Source organism: Etheostoma cragini, chromosome 23 (assembly GCF_013103735.1).
Source record: "Etheostoma cragini isolate CJK2018 chromosome 23, CSU_Ecrag_1.0, whole genome shotgun sequence".
NCBI lineage: Eukaryota > Metazoa > Chordata > Actinopteri > Perciformes > Percidae > Etheostoma > Etheostoma cragini.
In genome coordinates this window covers 13,919,485-13,933,280 of record NC_048429.1, presented here as the reverse complement: position 1 = coordinate 13,933,280, position 13,796 = coordinate 13,919,485, and the positions used below count along the sequence as shown (strand labels likewise).

The following is a 13,796-nucleotide window of genomic DNA, read 5'->3' as shown; positions in this document are numbered from 1 at the left end:
GACTATGATAATGTGACAATTTTAAGATTAGCTGTGTTCCTCCTTTTTATTGGGTCAGCAGCCTTGCAAACAGTTGGCTGGTTGGTTTGTGTATAGCAACTATAGCTATGCATTAAGCTGGCCGTAAACCATGGTAAAAATCCAGATTGAGACGCATATTCCAAAAGCACTGCATGCGTGCATGCATACATACATACAAAGAATGCCTCTAAAACCCGAATAAATAATCCCTAAAGCGGAAAATGCTTTATTTATGGGAAAAGGCCTCATACTTAATATGCCGTTTACATCACTTGTGTCAAATTCTGAATAGTAGTTAAATGTTGGTGTGCGTGTAAACATAGTCAGTGTTGTACTTTTTAAAGGAAAGAAAACTTTAAATAACATAGTAATAAAGCAGAGGTAGCTGATCCACTTCAATCATTTTAATTTGGTACTTTTGAGACGCTCTCACCTGGTCCCGGTTGTTGTCCAGGAGGGTGGACACAGAGGCGGTGACACACAGCAGGATCTGCAGCACCTTGGGCAGGTAGCTGTGGATGAGGTGGCCCAGTTTCTGGATCAGCACATTGATGATGTTCAGCAGGCTGTGCTGACGGCCCAGCGGCAGGACGGCAGCCACGTCCGTCTCCGCCACGGCTTTCTCCACTGCTGCCAGGCATGAACCTGAGGACGCAAAGGTTGGCGAGGGACTGTTATGGTGCATCTCAAGTGATGTTATGGAGGAATCCAAAAATAATGCAACTACTAGTTTAACAAGTTACTTTCAATAGTGAGTAATATAAGTAAGCCATACCCTAACCATTGATTCAGTACGTTGTTGAAGCCTCTTTGGCAGCAATCTTTAATGAGTTCTAGCTTTTTATAAGAATTTGCTTTGTTTTATATCAATTTTTATGTCTACAAATCAAACATCTTTTGGTTTTGGACAACACATGGTTGCACAAGGCAAGACATGAAGATGTCTTCATGGACTTTAGAAAATGGTTGTGGCCAATTATTGCTATTTTTTGGACAATTTAAACTGACAAATTAACAAGATTTAGGCCCCGATTCGGAAATGGTCTTGGCGATCTACATTATCCAACACGATGGACCAGAGCCCAGAGATTGCCTTGAGGATGCCAAAATGGTGCAAGATCTAAGCAAGTCATTTTTCAACCAACAAAAAACTACTTTGGATTTGCACATTTCTCAATTGAAAATCTTTCGCTGTCTACCGCTGCCATGTCCTCCTACCTTGGCTGTGATGGCTGACGGGCTCCAGCAGCAGGTCGATGAATATTCCCAGCTCCTCCTCTTGGCAACCTGCCAGGAAACGCAGGATAATGGAGGACCGGGTGGAGGCGCTCGCCTTCCCCTGGAACTTACTTCCTGCTTTACTGCGCAGACGGCCAAACAGGATCCTGAACCATAAACAGCAAAAACATGATGTTAGATAAAGTGAAGTGAAAGTTACTTCTGGGAAAATTGTGATAAATTACTAACTGAGAAAATAGACAAATAAGAAAAAAAAATGGCATGCTGGAGTTTTAAGTGGGCAAAGTATTAAAACCAGGAAGCGAACGGTCCGCTTATCAGTTTCATTTACTAAGCACAAACTGACATTTTGACACCAGAAAAATGGGTTCAAATATAAAATTTTTTATCTTTATTTTTTCTACAAATAAAAAGTTAACTCTTTAACCTCTTTTTATTCAGAGTAATTCTCAATAAAAACAGATAATTAATTTGTCAAGGCGGGAAAAAAACAAAAAACTAAATAATATTTTAACCCATTTTTCAGTTTTTCCAAATGTCAATTTGTGCTTAGAAAACTGAGCTGATAATCCTGTAATTAGAAGCATCCTTTTGTTTCAATCATCTACGTATGAAAATGTCTACTGTTCCCACAGTACGTCTCAGGCTTAGAAGCTTTCTAAATAAGGACAAGATGTTGGCATCAAACAGCCACAAGGCTGATTCCTTGCAAATCACCAGATGAATGAAACACAAAACCAATATTATTATTTTTTTTAAACAATGGGAGGCTGCTACTTTCCAGCTTTGAAACATTGTATTAGCTAATATGTAAACAACAAGGTAGTTTTATAGTTTTAATAACAAATATTTTATTTAAGCAGTGAGTGGTTCTTAGTAAGTTCAAGGAATTGTTTGTCATTTTGGGAAACACCCTTTACTTTCTTGTCACGGAATAAATTAGAAGAGAGATTCCACTCTCCTGTCCATCTGTTAAATATGAAGCTACAGCGAGGAGACGTTAGCTTAGCATAAAGATGAAAACAGGCTGTCTAGAGGGAAAAAAGAAAAGAAAAAATCCCTTTATAGTGAATTTCTTCTAAACTTTGGATACAGTAAGGCTACCTGTTACCCCTACCAGTGGTATACTCGCCCTAACCCCTCATACTGGCACTTTAGTTTTTTTGTACAGATTTACAAAGAGTTATAATGTGTTAATTACAGTAGTGTTAATTACACCCACCTCATAAGCAGTGGGATGAGTTTGGCTCTGTGCGAAGCAGTAACCACTCCTGTTTCTTCAGTAATGTTGAAATGAACAATCTCCTCTTTGAAGTGTTTATCGTCCAGTAGCCTTTCAAGATTCTCCCTGCACAAACACACACAGACACACAAAACAAAGGTCAAACACATCCCCCCTGCAGCTTCTAGTAGTTCCTCGTCTTGTACTAAGCCTTATTCGCAAGGCCCACTTTGGTTAAAAAACTTCTAATTGCCCATAATATAGGGTTAGGGTATATCTTTTAATTCTATGGTATTTTAAATCAACTTAATGAAATAGGGATTGATGAACAGCATACAAAATGAATCTGAATCCCAGGGTCTGTTCACTGCTGTCTGTCAAACTGTCCTGGAACCAGGTCAGTGTTGACTGGTCCTGAACAAAGTCGTACACAATCATCTGTAATGCTAAACTTCCTCAGAAATACACATCTGTCTGCAGGCAGGCTGGAGGTAAAGTAAACCGATAGCTTGATAACAGACAGAATTGAGGGCATGATGTCAGGCGGAGTCAGCACTGAGGAGGAAGCTAACATGCATCCGCCTGTAACCATAGAGGCTGGAGGACGAGAGCTCTGATTCCTATCCAAGACGCACACAATCACCTCATTGAGGAAAGAAAAGAATGGGTTATTGTTGCTTTGAGAGACGCATTACTGTATATTTGCTTTCCTGTCCATCTCTTCAGGTGGTTAAGGTGGTTTTCTTACTTGTATGGCACTATGTTGGAGTCTTTGTATGTGAGAACACATTCCAGTGCCACACGCTGGATCTGCTGGTCCTGATGGCAGAGCAACTGAAAACACAGAGAAACGTATCATGTTGGTGTGATGCCTCAGAAAACAAACCAAACCCTAATTTGTTAAACAGAAACACGCCAAGGGTCCCAAACTACTTTCAGACATCTTTAAGGTGAAATACATAGAGGGGTGGCTGTATCAGGCAGCTCTGATGTTGCTATTGTTTGAAGACATGGTGTGTGTGTGAGGTTTTAGGATCACCTGGTTATAGAGCTCAATGAGGCGGCTCTCCATGTAGAGGGAGCGAGGGTTGGTAAATTTAGCGAACACTTTTAGATGGACAATCAGCTGTCTGGAAGAAAAAACAATTACAAGGGTTAAATTATGCTTCCAGACAATAAACCCCCAGGTTCATGTTTTTGCATTAGATCCGGTAGATTTGGTTTCACACTGTAGTTATGCAAGAGGACTAAAGACCTATATGTGACAAAACTACATCCTGTTATCACATTTGCGAGCTGTGTCTCCCGATAGTTGTAATTGATTAGTCTTGTGTCCTCCCTCTGTGTCTTGAGTTTTTCCAACTGACCACTGCTCTCTCCGTGCTACTGCAGCTCTTTTAGTTTTGTTGCTTTGTTGAGAAGCATGTCACTGGAAATTTAGGCTACTTGGGGATTGAAGAGCTGCATCATTTGTTCAAAGACAAAGTGAAACCTACATTGTCCATTTACTAACACTTAAAGCGCTTGGTATACTCGCAGTTCCCGACCTGTCGTGCGACAGTCTGACGTCATGGGAGCGCCGTAACCATTTATACTCGTGCGTGGTGGTTGTGACACAAGTCGCAGCTTTCTCCTGAACAGAGGTGTAGCAACTGAGGAAAGGCTACCGACTTTGGTCTTTCTACGGGCTAGAAGAAAAAGGTATGATAGACAAAGAGAAGCACTGTGTATACTTTAGAATGTCTGCACAACGACCGATGACCTACTTCGACGGATCAGGCCTTTCATTCACCACAAAAGAATTCATCTTAACCCAGTAACTTTATAAGAGACTTGCAGTCACTCAGAGTCCTGGCATCCGGTTGCCTTTGAACCCGTCCATACTTCTCGTTTCTGCTTTGTCGTGCTCCGCCTGGCACTACAACTCCTGGCGCGCCAGCGAGATCTACGCCATTTTTAAGTCACATTATTGTCGAGCAACAGGTTGGGAACGAGTAAACTGCTGAGATATTCTCTGCTCTGATAGTGCTGACCCTGTTCCCCTCTCTCATGTTTTGCTGGGGAGAAATAACTTGAATAGTCTGTTCAATCATGTTTACAGTGCACATCACTTAATTAGCTTCATAGTTTCCACATTTTAGAGTCCAGTTTTTCAGCGTCTATATTTCCCATTTCCATATAAACGAGGATCCAAAGCATATTTGGGAAGAGGCAAACTTGTTACAATAAAAACAGTGAGAAACTGCGTGGCATTTAAAAGCAAACAGACTCAACGGTCTAAAAATATACATTTAAGACCACTTCTCTGAAACCATTCTGCTCACTTTTAATCCAAAGTATACAACCGTTAATGTGTGCAAATGATTAGTAACGTAACTCCTTGAATGTGAAAGTAATTATGACGGTTGCCGTTCAGAGTAGTGGTCACATGACGTCGTTGATTAATCATTTGGTATGCTTTTTTCCCCCCACACTGAATGACTTATTTCCATGTACTTATGAACACATCTCAGGTAAACACAAGATTTGAAGTGGTGCTTTTGTTTTACAGATCTGTCGATTAAATCCATTAAAACTGATCGATTTGTCAACAAATTTGGCTTGGTGTTAGTCAACCAAGAATTTCTTTAATCAAGGTCAAACCCTTATAATATCATTATCTTAACAAAAGTAGGATAATCTGACTTGTGTAATAGTAAGGACTTTCACAAGGTAGGTGGAAACATTCAGTGTGATCCTGATGTCTTACTTTGCAGCAGCTCTCCTTGGAAGAGCTTTCCTCTGTTGTCTGCCTCCCTCTTGCGCCTCCTGCTCCTCTTCCTCTCTCTCCTCCTCTTCCTCCCCAGCCATCCCAGACTCCTCTAGGTCAGCGTCAGTCACCTTCCTCAAGTCCTGAGTGGGTGCCACCAGCAGGTCGGCGCGGTAGAACTCATTCCTGAAAACGAAAATAACAATCGGGCTGGATACTTCGAGACAGACAGCATAGTTGGAAAAAGATCAATCAGGCGATTATTGCTAAAAACCTATTTCCTCAATACATCTCCATAACAAACTGACCACTAACCTGATGAACCTGAGCAGCAGCGGGCTCAGCTCCCGGCTGCGTGGTTCCACTCTGTCAGGAAACTCCGTCATGCAGCGCCACAGCAGGCTTCGGAAGTTAGGGAAGTCCGTCCTCTCGTTGGGGTTGGATGTCAACTTCAGCTGCTCTAGGAACAGCACCCCCAGGTCTCCACTTTCAATGACGTCACAGCCCGGCTGGCCCTGAAGACCACACTCTTCCTCTTCATCATCCTCGCCGCTGTCCTGCAATTCTTTTTCTGTGACATACACAATCACAATTGGGTTTATTGCCAAATTAAGTTACACTTACAAGGAGTTTGCCATCAACAAAAATATAAGACATTAACATGAAATAATCAAATACAAGAATATATACAAAATAGCTGTTTAACAAACAAAATACGGAGTTCATAATGTGCAAAAATATATAGTATGTGCAGGTTTGTAGTCCAATTATAAGCATGGTTTCTGCAGGTTTCAACACGTCTAATTTAAGATTGGACTTTTTAAGACCTTTATGAATTAAATTTAAGACCTTTTTTATGACATAAAAGTACAACAAAAAGTCACAAACATATTTTCAAAGTAGCTGAAATTATTTATATTGAAAAAAGCAACAGACTAACAATGATCTGTACATATACAGCAATTAAAATAAAATGAAATGTAGACTTTTAAGACCCCGCGAAAACATAGTACAAAGTGGAAGATCTACTTTGGTCAAATCGCCCTATTTCCCCAAGCAGTTCCATACACCAACGCTGGGGATCCCAGTACGTAGACTTTACATGGAACTCATGACAATATGAAGCACCAGGGTCCTGCAACAGAGCAGGCAGCCTTACCAGCCAGTCCCGCAACCATCTCCAGTTGTTCGTGGTAGACCCTCCAGAAGTCCTTGTTGTCCATCCCTCTGGCATGGCTCCTGAGAGGAGGAAAGAGACTTATTTAATTCCAGACTCAAAGTTTTTTTTTGTTGTTGAGAAAAGCCTGTTAGCATTATTTTGCATTCCTCATTTAAAATAGATGGGTTCAATGGGACAATTAAATTTATGTCAGCTGAATTTAATTTGGCGGGATTCTTTTTTTTGTGAACAACTGTTTATTGTACAATTTGGCGGGATTCTTTTATACTCACACTAGAAGTTCAATGACTGCGTCCCACAGTGGCCTGAAGTTGACAAACAGCATTGCGATGAGGTAACGCAGAGGCACCTGAAGGAAAACGAGTATGTCTTTGATTTACACCGGTCACAAAAATAGATGAAAAGAAGATGAAAACAGCCAAACAGTTTGTGTGTCTGTACCTGCTGGAAGGTGCCGGGCGGCCCCTGAGGCAGACTGCGCTGCACTAGGTCGTGTCTCAGCTTCCGGAGGTGAAGCAGCTTGTCTCTGTAGTCCTGCACCGAAGCCGGCACCAGCTCCGCCTGCAGGCAAACTGCAAACACCGGCTGCACCTCCACATTCTCCTCACCCTGCACAGAGCAGCAGACCCTCACACAAATAAGTAAATGAGCTCACTTTTTTTCTACCTACCTACCTACCTACCTATCTATATATATGAGTTTTATGATAATGTGGTCATACCTCAGTCTGTGGGGGAAGCTCTGCCTCAAACATAGAGAGAATCCTTAGAGTCAGCAGGCGGATCTGAGAGAGAAAACAATTCAGTCATTGGTGGGAAAAATATCAACACAACAAATATAATTCCTTGCATATTTTTGTTTTAACGGCTCACAGGTACTAATGCCGCTTTAATGACAAACACAAACTCTGTGTTCAAGTGATCTTCCGGTCTGCTGCCGTGCCTGCGAACGTACCTTGGAGATGTTGGAGGAGAGGTTGGCGTGCAGTATCTGGTGGAGCTCCAGCAGTGCACTGTGGGATAGGTGCTCTGAAACACCGCTGAGTGACAGGCGGGTGTAGTACAGGTCTCCTAGCAGCAGGGCCGACAGGTCAGTGGGAAACCTCCTGTAACCGCAATGAGCACGACGGTTATGACTAGAACCCTTCAGTGGAGGTGACAAAGGCGTTTAATAACTGATGGAGTGGGGGTGGGGAGGCAACACATTTTATATTTTATTGTTTTGCCAATGAGTCAACTAAACATATTCTGTTTGTACGGTATGGCTGGTGGAGACTACATCACATCCTTTTCCAGCAAGAATGACGGAAAGCAGAAAAAGCTGAAAATACATGTTATGTTCTTCTTTACAAATGAAATAAATTAATTACTCACTAACATGTGATGTGCTTTCTTTATAGAAAAATGTCTCATGATTTATTGTCCCTCGAAGTGTGTTATTCAACTTTTGTTTAAGAGTGACAAAGTGGGTGAGATTCCACGCACTCACCACATGTCCCTTGGTGCTTGTGTACATTTGTCCATATTTCTTATTTTATACATTGCTCTAGTTACTTACATATGGTATTTGATTTCAGTTTGCTTTAATGTTGTCAGTGCTTTAGTGTAACATTCCAGGACTTACTACCACAGGTTTGTTTGTGTTAAAATTCTTACATTCTTGCATTAAGCGCTGGTTTAAGCTAACACACATTTGTAGTTTAGTTTCAGGTAAATTTACTTAAAAGGTGTAGGTTGGTTAATTGTTTGTTTCTGCATACTCACACTTTCCTTTGTTCCTTGGTCTGTTCACCATGCAGAAAATTGTTTGGGGAGGAGCCGCCAATCATTTCTGGTGTGTCAGTGAGTGGCCTCACTGTTCAGAACCAAGGGATAGGGGTTTCTGTGTCTAGTGATTTGTCATGTGTTTAGTTTATGTATTTGAGGGGTGATTGGAGGAAATTACATACCTCAGAAAAGTGTTTCTTATCTGTGTACCATAAGTACAAACAGTCAAGCTTTATTCAGTGCGGTATTGTGCCAAAGACTGATGCACTTGGGGTGAGGGCGTGCCTTGTTTTATCTGGTTGAGTAGTCTTGTTGTTTTGCGCAAGTGTTTCTTTTGAATGTTTCTTTGTATCTTTTTATTTATTTAAATTTCCCACATTTATATGTGTTTGGCACTCTGTTAATAAATCTGCCCTGCCTGGAATTTAAGAAGTCTGCCGTCCAATCATTTTGACACTCTGGCTGTGCTACACCACATAAAGAAGGAAACAAAAATCGCAATTATCAATACTATCAATTGCAATACTTCTACAATCGCAGTAAATGAAAATTGAAATAAAAATCAAATCAGCACCCATGTATCTTGAAAGAATCGAGTAGGGACAAAAGCATATTGTCCCCGCCTTACTTACTCAATGTTGCGATTTATAGAGACATTCAGCAACAAAAAGACGTTTTTCACATAAGACATTAGGTACGGACGTGTCTTATATCAGTAAGTTGTAGCTTTCTATTTATCCAGTCATAACCAACCTGACACACAAATTATTAAGTCATGCAGTAGTTACCGTAGTATTGAGTCGATCTTGTCCACAGTGACCAGTGAGAGAAGCTGGGCAGAGCCGTCCAGAGTGAGGAGGCAGCTCAGGGCCTGTCTGGCTACAAACAGACCAGCTGGAGGGGGGGACATTGTTGACGGGACAGAAGGGCTTCAGTCAGTCTCAGGAATAGCAAAACATACATACATACATACTAAATGGACCACTCAAAATCTTGGCTCCATTTTTAAACTCATTGGGTCAATCTGTCACTCAGAAGAGAAACGGATTTGAGGGGACATTTTTATAAGGAATTCAATCACTTACTTCTCTGGTTTTTGTTTGTGGTTAAAGTTTTACCATTTTTATAGTGGAAAGCTGCAGATTTTTCCTGCAGTCCAAATGCCTAACTTACTAACTCAGAAAACCCAAACACATTCATTTCACAATATGATGTGAAGAAGAGTAAAGAAAATTGTCGAGTTTAAAAACCTGTTACCAGAAAGAAATTATGATCTGTCTTCACTTATAATGAATAACTAATATGATTATTTAATAATCAAAATCCTCACATATGTATATACAGTATATTTTCTTTTGATTTACTAATCAATAAACCAAGCACTCATTTTAACCCTCAGCTGTTTTAGTAGCTATGAACATTTGGGCATCTAACACTTTATACACTGTGAACATACAAAAGCAGACAATAAACCACAAACCTTTTTCCAGTTTCCCTGTCTCAATCTCACACAGAAGGTGGTTTAAGTAAGCAGTCACAGCGGGAACAACACTGTCTGGAGCAATGGGCCTGAAAAATAAATAATAAACTTTAATACAGTAGATCCTTATAATAAAAAAGAATAAATCAGCAATGCATGGAGAAAGCAAGGGTCTCCTGTTCACAGCATCAGTCCATGCTCCTGTCCTACTATAAGATATATTTGACTTCCCATATCGACATCCAAATAAATTTGATTATTTCCTATTTGGTTACCACTGTTTTTTAAAGATGTTTAGGGTACAGTTGATGTGGAGAGGAAACACTCTAAACTACCAACGAATGCAACTATGAGACCCACGCTGTTGAATACATTTTGCTATCTATTCACAACGTGAGGTTATTGAAATTTTTTTCCAAAGAATGTATCAACTTTCCTAATTGTCCCTGTCTGCAAAAACATCTTTAAAAAAAGACATGGGGTATGAGCCATTAGGTAGGTGTGTAGGTGTGTATATGTGTGTATATGTGTGTGACCTGAGGTGTGGCAGAAGCACCAGCGCGGCCCAAGGCAGTGACAGGTCCGAGATGGAATGGTCTTGCTCCTCGGGAAATTGGATCAGCGACAGCACCAGCTCTGGCACCGCGGGCTGCTCTGATATTGCATCGCGGGCATCACCTGCCTCGTTACTGTTGAACACTCTGCTGGAGGAGGAAAACATATTTACATCCTGGAAAGTAATGCATTCAAATATAAATAGAGAGGGATTCAGGATAACTGCAGAAATCTGACAACCAAATACTTATTTGGGCTGAATAAGTTTAATGTATGCGTATCCTACAGTATCTCACCCTGTGGTCTGTCCGGTGAAGAGCAGTGGGTAGGTTTCAAAGGCCATGGAGCCATCTGTGGGGGGCGGGGCTTTGGCGAGGATCAGACTGACCAGTGCATCCAGGCCACAGTGGCGAGACAGGCGATCGCTACAGCCAAACAACCCAGCGGTGAAGCGTAACAGGCTGGGGAGGAAGAGCTGGGGGAGGGGGAGGAAGAGAAAATTAAGCTTCAGAGAGTCCTAGGGAATCTGAGGACTCTCTGGAACCTTTATCACTGCATAAAATACTGCCAATATCACTCTAGTGACAACTCACTTGCTCAAACTGTTTCATGGTGAACATCTCCTTGGTGAACTCCAGTATCACATCTTGCTCCATTGTGCTGGCAAACACCTTGTAAAGAAGACAGATGTCACATGAAGGCACACGCACACCTTTCCCCACACAATAATATCCTTTCTGACATCCTGCACATGTACGAAAAACTCTCAAACATACAGACAAATCTCATTCTTTTGTTTCCGGTTTAGCTCAAACACACACCTTCTGGACCGTCTCCTGGACGAGTGCTTTGGGCAGGGTGACGTTCTCCCCGAGGAGCAGAGAGGAGGTGATCTGGAGGAGCAGACGGGAACAAGAAGCCGACAGAGACGAGCTCTGAATCAGCTGCAACACCGTCTGTAGCCGCGAGAAAATAAGACGATGAAAACAGACTTTGATGGGAACAACAGTTTTTTTTGTTTGTTTTTGTAGAAATCTCCGAAATTACTGTTCTATTACCTGGCAGACAGCCTCCGGCTTGGTGATCTTTGCGCCATCCTTGTGGGACACCAGGGTGTGGAGAATGAACAGCAGCCTCTCCAGCTGCTGGGCTGCCTCTTGTCCTTTCTCCTCCAAAACACCCAGAACCTCCACCACACTGACCTGTAAGTGGGGACACCCCACCATCAGACACAAGTAACAAAGAAATCCTTGAAGGGTGGAGAAACAACTTTTTGATCTAAGTGTCTGGGAAAGATGGGTTTCAAATGCTCTGATTGAAAGTAAACATCTCCCCCACCTGTAAGGACTCCCATAAAACCAGGAAGTGTTGTCCGTCAATGTGATTGGCTGCAGCCTGGGCCATGTGATCCAAAGCGTCCCTAACAGTGTCCCACGGCAGAGAGGCTGCTGGGTTGGTTGAGGGTCCGAGCTTACGCAAAGCTACAGGGAGAGCCTTGCCGGATGGGTAAAGAGAAACAGAACATTCAGGATTACTGTGTCTATTATTGTACAGCTTTGTTCAGTTCTTAATTAAATAACATGTACACATTACAAGGTTTTATTGCTTAGCAACAGACTTCAACGTTATGGATTTTAACTCTACCTAACTGGCAACATATAACTTTGTGCCACACAACTTTAAAAGGAAAACTCTGTCCATCACTGAGTGGGGATTTTGCGTGTGAACACCACCCACTCCTTGGAAAAAAGAAACTCACATTTGCAGCGCAGGAGTGAAACATGTTTCGGACTCCTTTGCACATTTCAAACAGCAGTTGACCCGCTCCCTCCGCCTTGTCGGGGTGCTCCTGCAGGTCTGAGAACACATGACTCAGCAGGCCATCAAGATCTGGGACCTGTGTGAAAAAATGAGACAACAATAAACAAAAGTTACTGAGTAACACAAACATGTACTATAATACAAAATGAACTTTAAAGCACAAGAAAAGAAATGCAATAGATTGCGTTTGACATCTGCTCACGTGCAAGGAACTCACCTTTCTCATCAGAAAAGAGAAGCTCTCTGCTGCAAACTTGCGGATGTGCTCTTTCTTGTGCTCCAACAGTGTGCTGTATAAACTGCGAGGTGAAACGAAATAATAATAATAGGTGAGTGCTACAACAATCCATCAAGTTATAAACAGATTCACTTGCAAAGCATCCACAGAGTCTGACTCCATCTTATTTTCTCACCTGTAGATGTTTGTCATGTCCTTCACCATGAGCCTCCACAGGTATTTGTAGAGGTAGGAGAGACAGGTGAAAGCCCACTCCAGCACCTCTGTGTCCTTGGTGTCCAGCAGTGAGGTGATCAGGATGAAGAAGTCAGGGAAGTGGGGGTAGAAGTCAGTCTGCAGGTCTCTGGCCAGCTGCACCACCAGACTGGAGAATGGCGGAAAGGAGAGGCGCCGCTAGTACATCACCTTCTAATTCCACAACTGTTCCGTCCCTCTAATAAACACAAGACAACTTACTCCAGCAGTGGCTGGTAGGCCAGACTGTTCTTGACAGCCAGGTGCGTTTTCAGACTCTCCACTATCGACTTCTGATGGAAAACCAGCATGTTGAATGACTGGCTCTGGTTCGAAACCTCTTTCAAAAATGTAGCTGTGAAGGAAAGTCATTTTTGTGTCACTTTATGTTGGCTACAGACCACAGCACCTTTCCTCAGGTTTAGTAGTACATATGTTAAGCTGTCTTTGCTCCTACAAGTGATAACATAACAAATCATGTGGTATTGATTATATCTTATACATACTGAAATGCTCGGTCAAGTTGAGGTCTCTCCATTTTGTCAGTCCTTCAGAAAAGTATGTTTCTACTTCCTGCGTAAGTTGCAAACAAGTCATTACTAATCACATGCAACCCACATAAACACTGAGAAGCTCACTATATCAATTGGAGGAACTATTATATTGCCAAAACTACTAAGTGTACAAACCTCTGCATAAGACCCAGTCCTGTCAATGCGATGGATGACATCAATGTTAACATTGGCAAGTCTTTCAGCAAACGTGAGAAACTGAAAAAGATACGTCGGAAGACATTATTTTATCTGTTAGAGATAACCTACCCAACAATAACGTTGTGGTATTGGAACTCTATGGCTTTTTTGGTCAATTAGCATATTTTCCATAACTTATTTAACTATGACTGTCTACGTAAATATAACAATGACCCCCTTTGACTTGCTTGGTCATAATTACAAAATGGAATATGTGTTTAACAAACTGTTAATACACTACTACGGTTTTATCGCCACTATACCCCCTATATTCTCGTTAGCATCATGCTGCAGCAAACATCTGTACTCTCACCCTGTACGTGTTCTCAGACTTGTGATACGAAGACTTGGATTTAATTTTCATCTTTGCCTTGTTCCTTGATACGTGACGTTATTTAATTGTATTCCAAAGGTCGTCGTGAGATTAAAACGACTCATTAAATCTACAGTTGGTTTCTTCTTTTGGCTACAACTGTTTACACACACGCCGACACCTGGGAGCAGCCATGCTAAACAATGCATTGTGGGAAATTTTTTAA

At 41.7% G+C, this 13,796-nt stretch overlaps 1 protein-coding gene across 2 annotated transcripts in view; it reads right to left on the bottom strand.

The window, feature by feature from the left end:
- Positions 1 to 13,796, bottom strand: part of utp20 (UTP20 small subunit processome component) — a 24,813-nt gene extending 11,017 nt beyond the window's left edge. Inside the window, exons 1-27 of one of the 2 annotated variants that reach the window (XM_034863652.1) lie at positions 13,571 to 13,796; positions 13,195 to 13,275; positions 13,012 to 13,078; positions 12,728 to 12,860; positions 12,447 to 12,635; positions 12,251 to 12,332; positions 11,972 to 12,109; positions 11,551 to 11,706; positions 11,271 to 11,414; positions 11,034 to 11,168; positions 10,806 to 10,883; positions 10,509 to 10,687; positions 10,194 to 10,361; positions 9,658 to 9,746; positions 8,966 to 9,071; positions 7,366 to 7,516; positions 7,133 to 7,195; positions 6,853 to 7,020; positions 6,684 to 6,760; positions 6,391 to 6,470; positions 5,547 to 5,802; positions 5,232 to 5,417; positions 3,522 to 3,612; positions 3,231 to 3,316; positions 2,483 to 2,608; positions 1,240 to 1,406; positions 455 to 666 (exon numbers count right to left, since the gene is read on the bottom strand). In XM_034863652.1, the coding sequence (XP_034719543.1) occupies positions 455 to 666; positions 1,240 to 1,406; positions 2,483 to 2,608; positions 3,231 to 3,316; positions 3,522 to 3,612; positions 5,232 to 5,417; positions 5,547 to 5,802; positions 6,391 to 6,470; positions 6,684 to 6,760; positions 6,853 to 7,020; positions 7,133 to 7,195; positions 7,366 to 7,516; positions 8,966 to 9,071; positions 9,658 to 9,746; positions 10,194 to 10,361; positions 10,509 to 10,687; positions 10,806 to 10,883; positions 11,034 to 11,168; positions 11,271 to 11,414; positions 11,551 to 11,706; positions 11,972 to 12,109; positions 12,251 to 12,332; positions 12,447 to 12,635; positions 12,728 to 12,860; positions 13,012 to 13,078; positions 13,195 to 13,275; positions 13,571 to 13,621 (3,459 nt within the window). In that variant the 5' untranslated portion in view covers positions 13,622 to 13,796. The remainder of the gene's footprint in view (positions 1 to 454; positions 667 to 1,239; positions 1,407 to 2,482; positions 2,609 to 3,230; positions 3,317 to 3,521; positions 3,613 to 5,231; positions 5,418 to 5,546; positions 5,803 to 6,390; positions 6,471 to 6,683; positions 6,761 to 6,852; positions 7,021 to 7,132; positions 7,196 to 7,365; positions 7,517 to 8,965; positions 9,072 to 9,657; positions 9,747 to 10,193; positions 10,362 to 10,508; positions 10,688 to 10,805; positions 10,884 to 11,033; positions 11,169 to 11,270; positions 11,415 to 11,550; positions 11,707 to 11,971; positions 12,110 to 12,250; positions 12,333 to 12,446; positions 12,636 to 12,727; positions 12,861 to 13,011; positions 13,079 to 13,194; positions 13,276 to 13,570) is intronic. The other variant, XM_034863653.1, reaches the window with a different exon arrangement.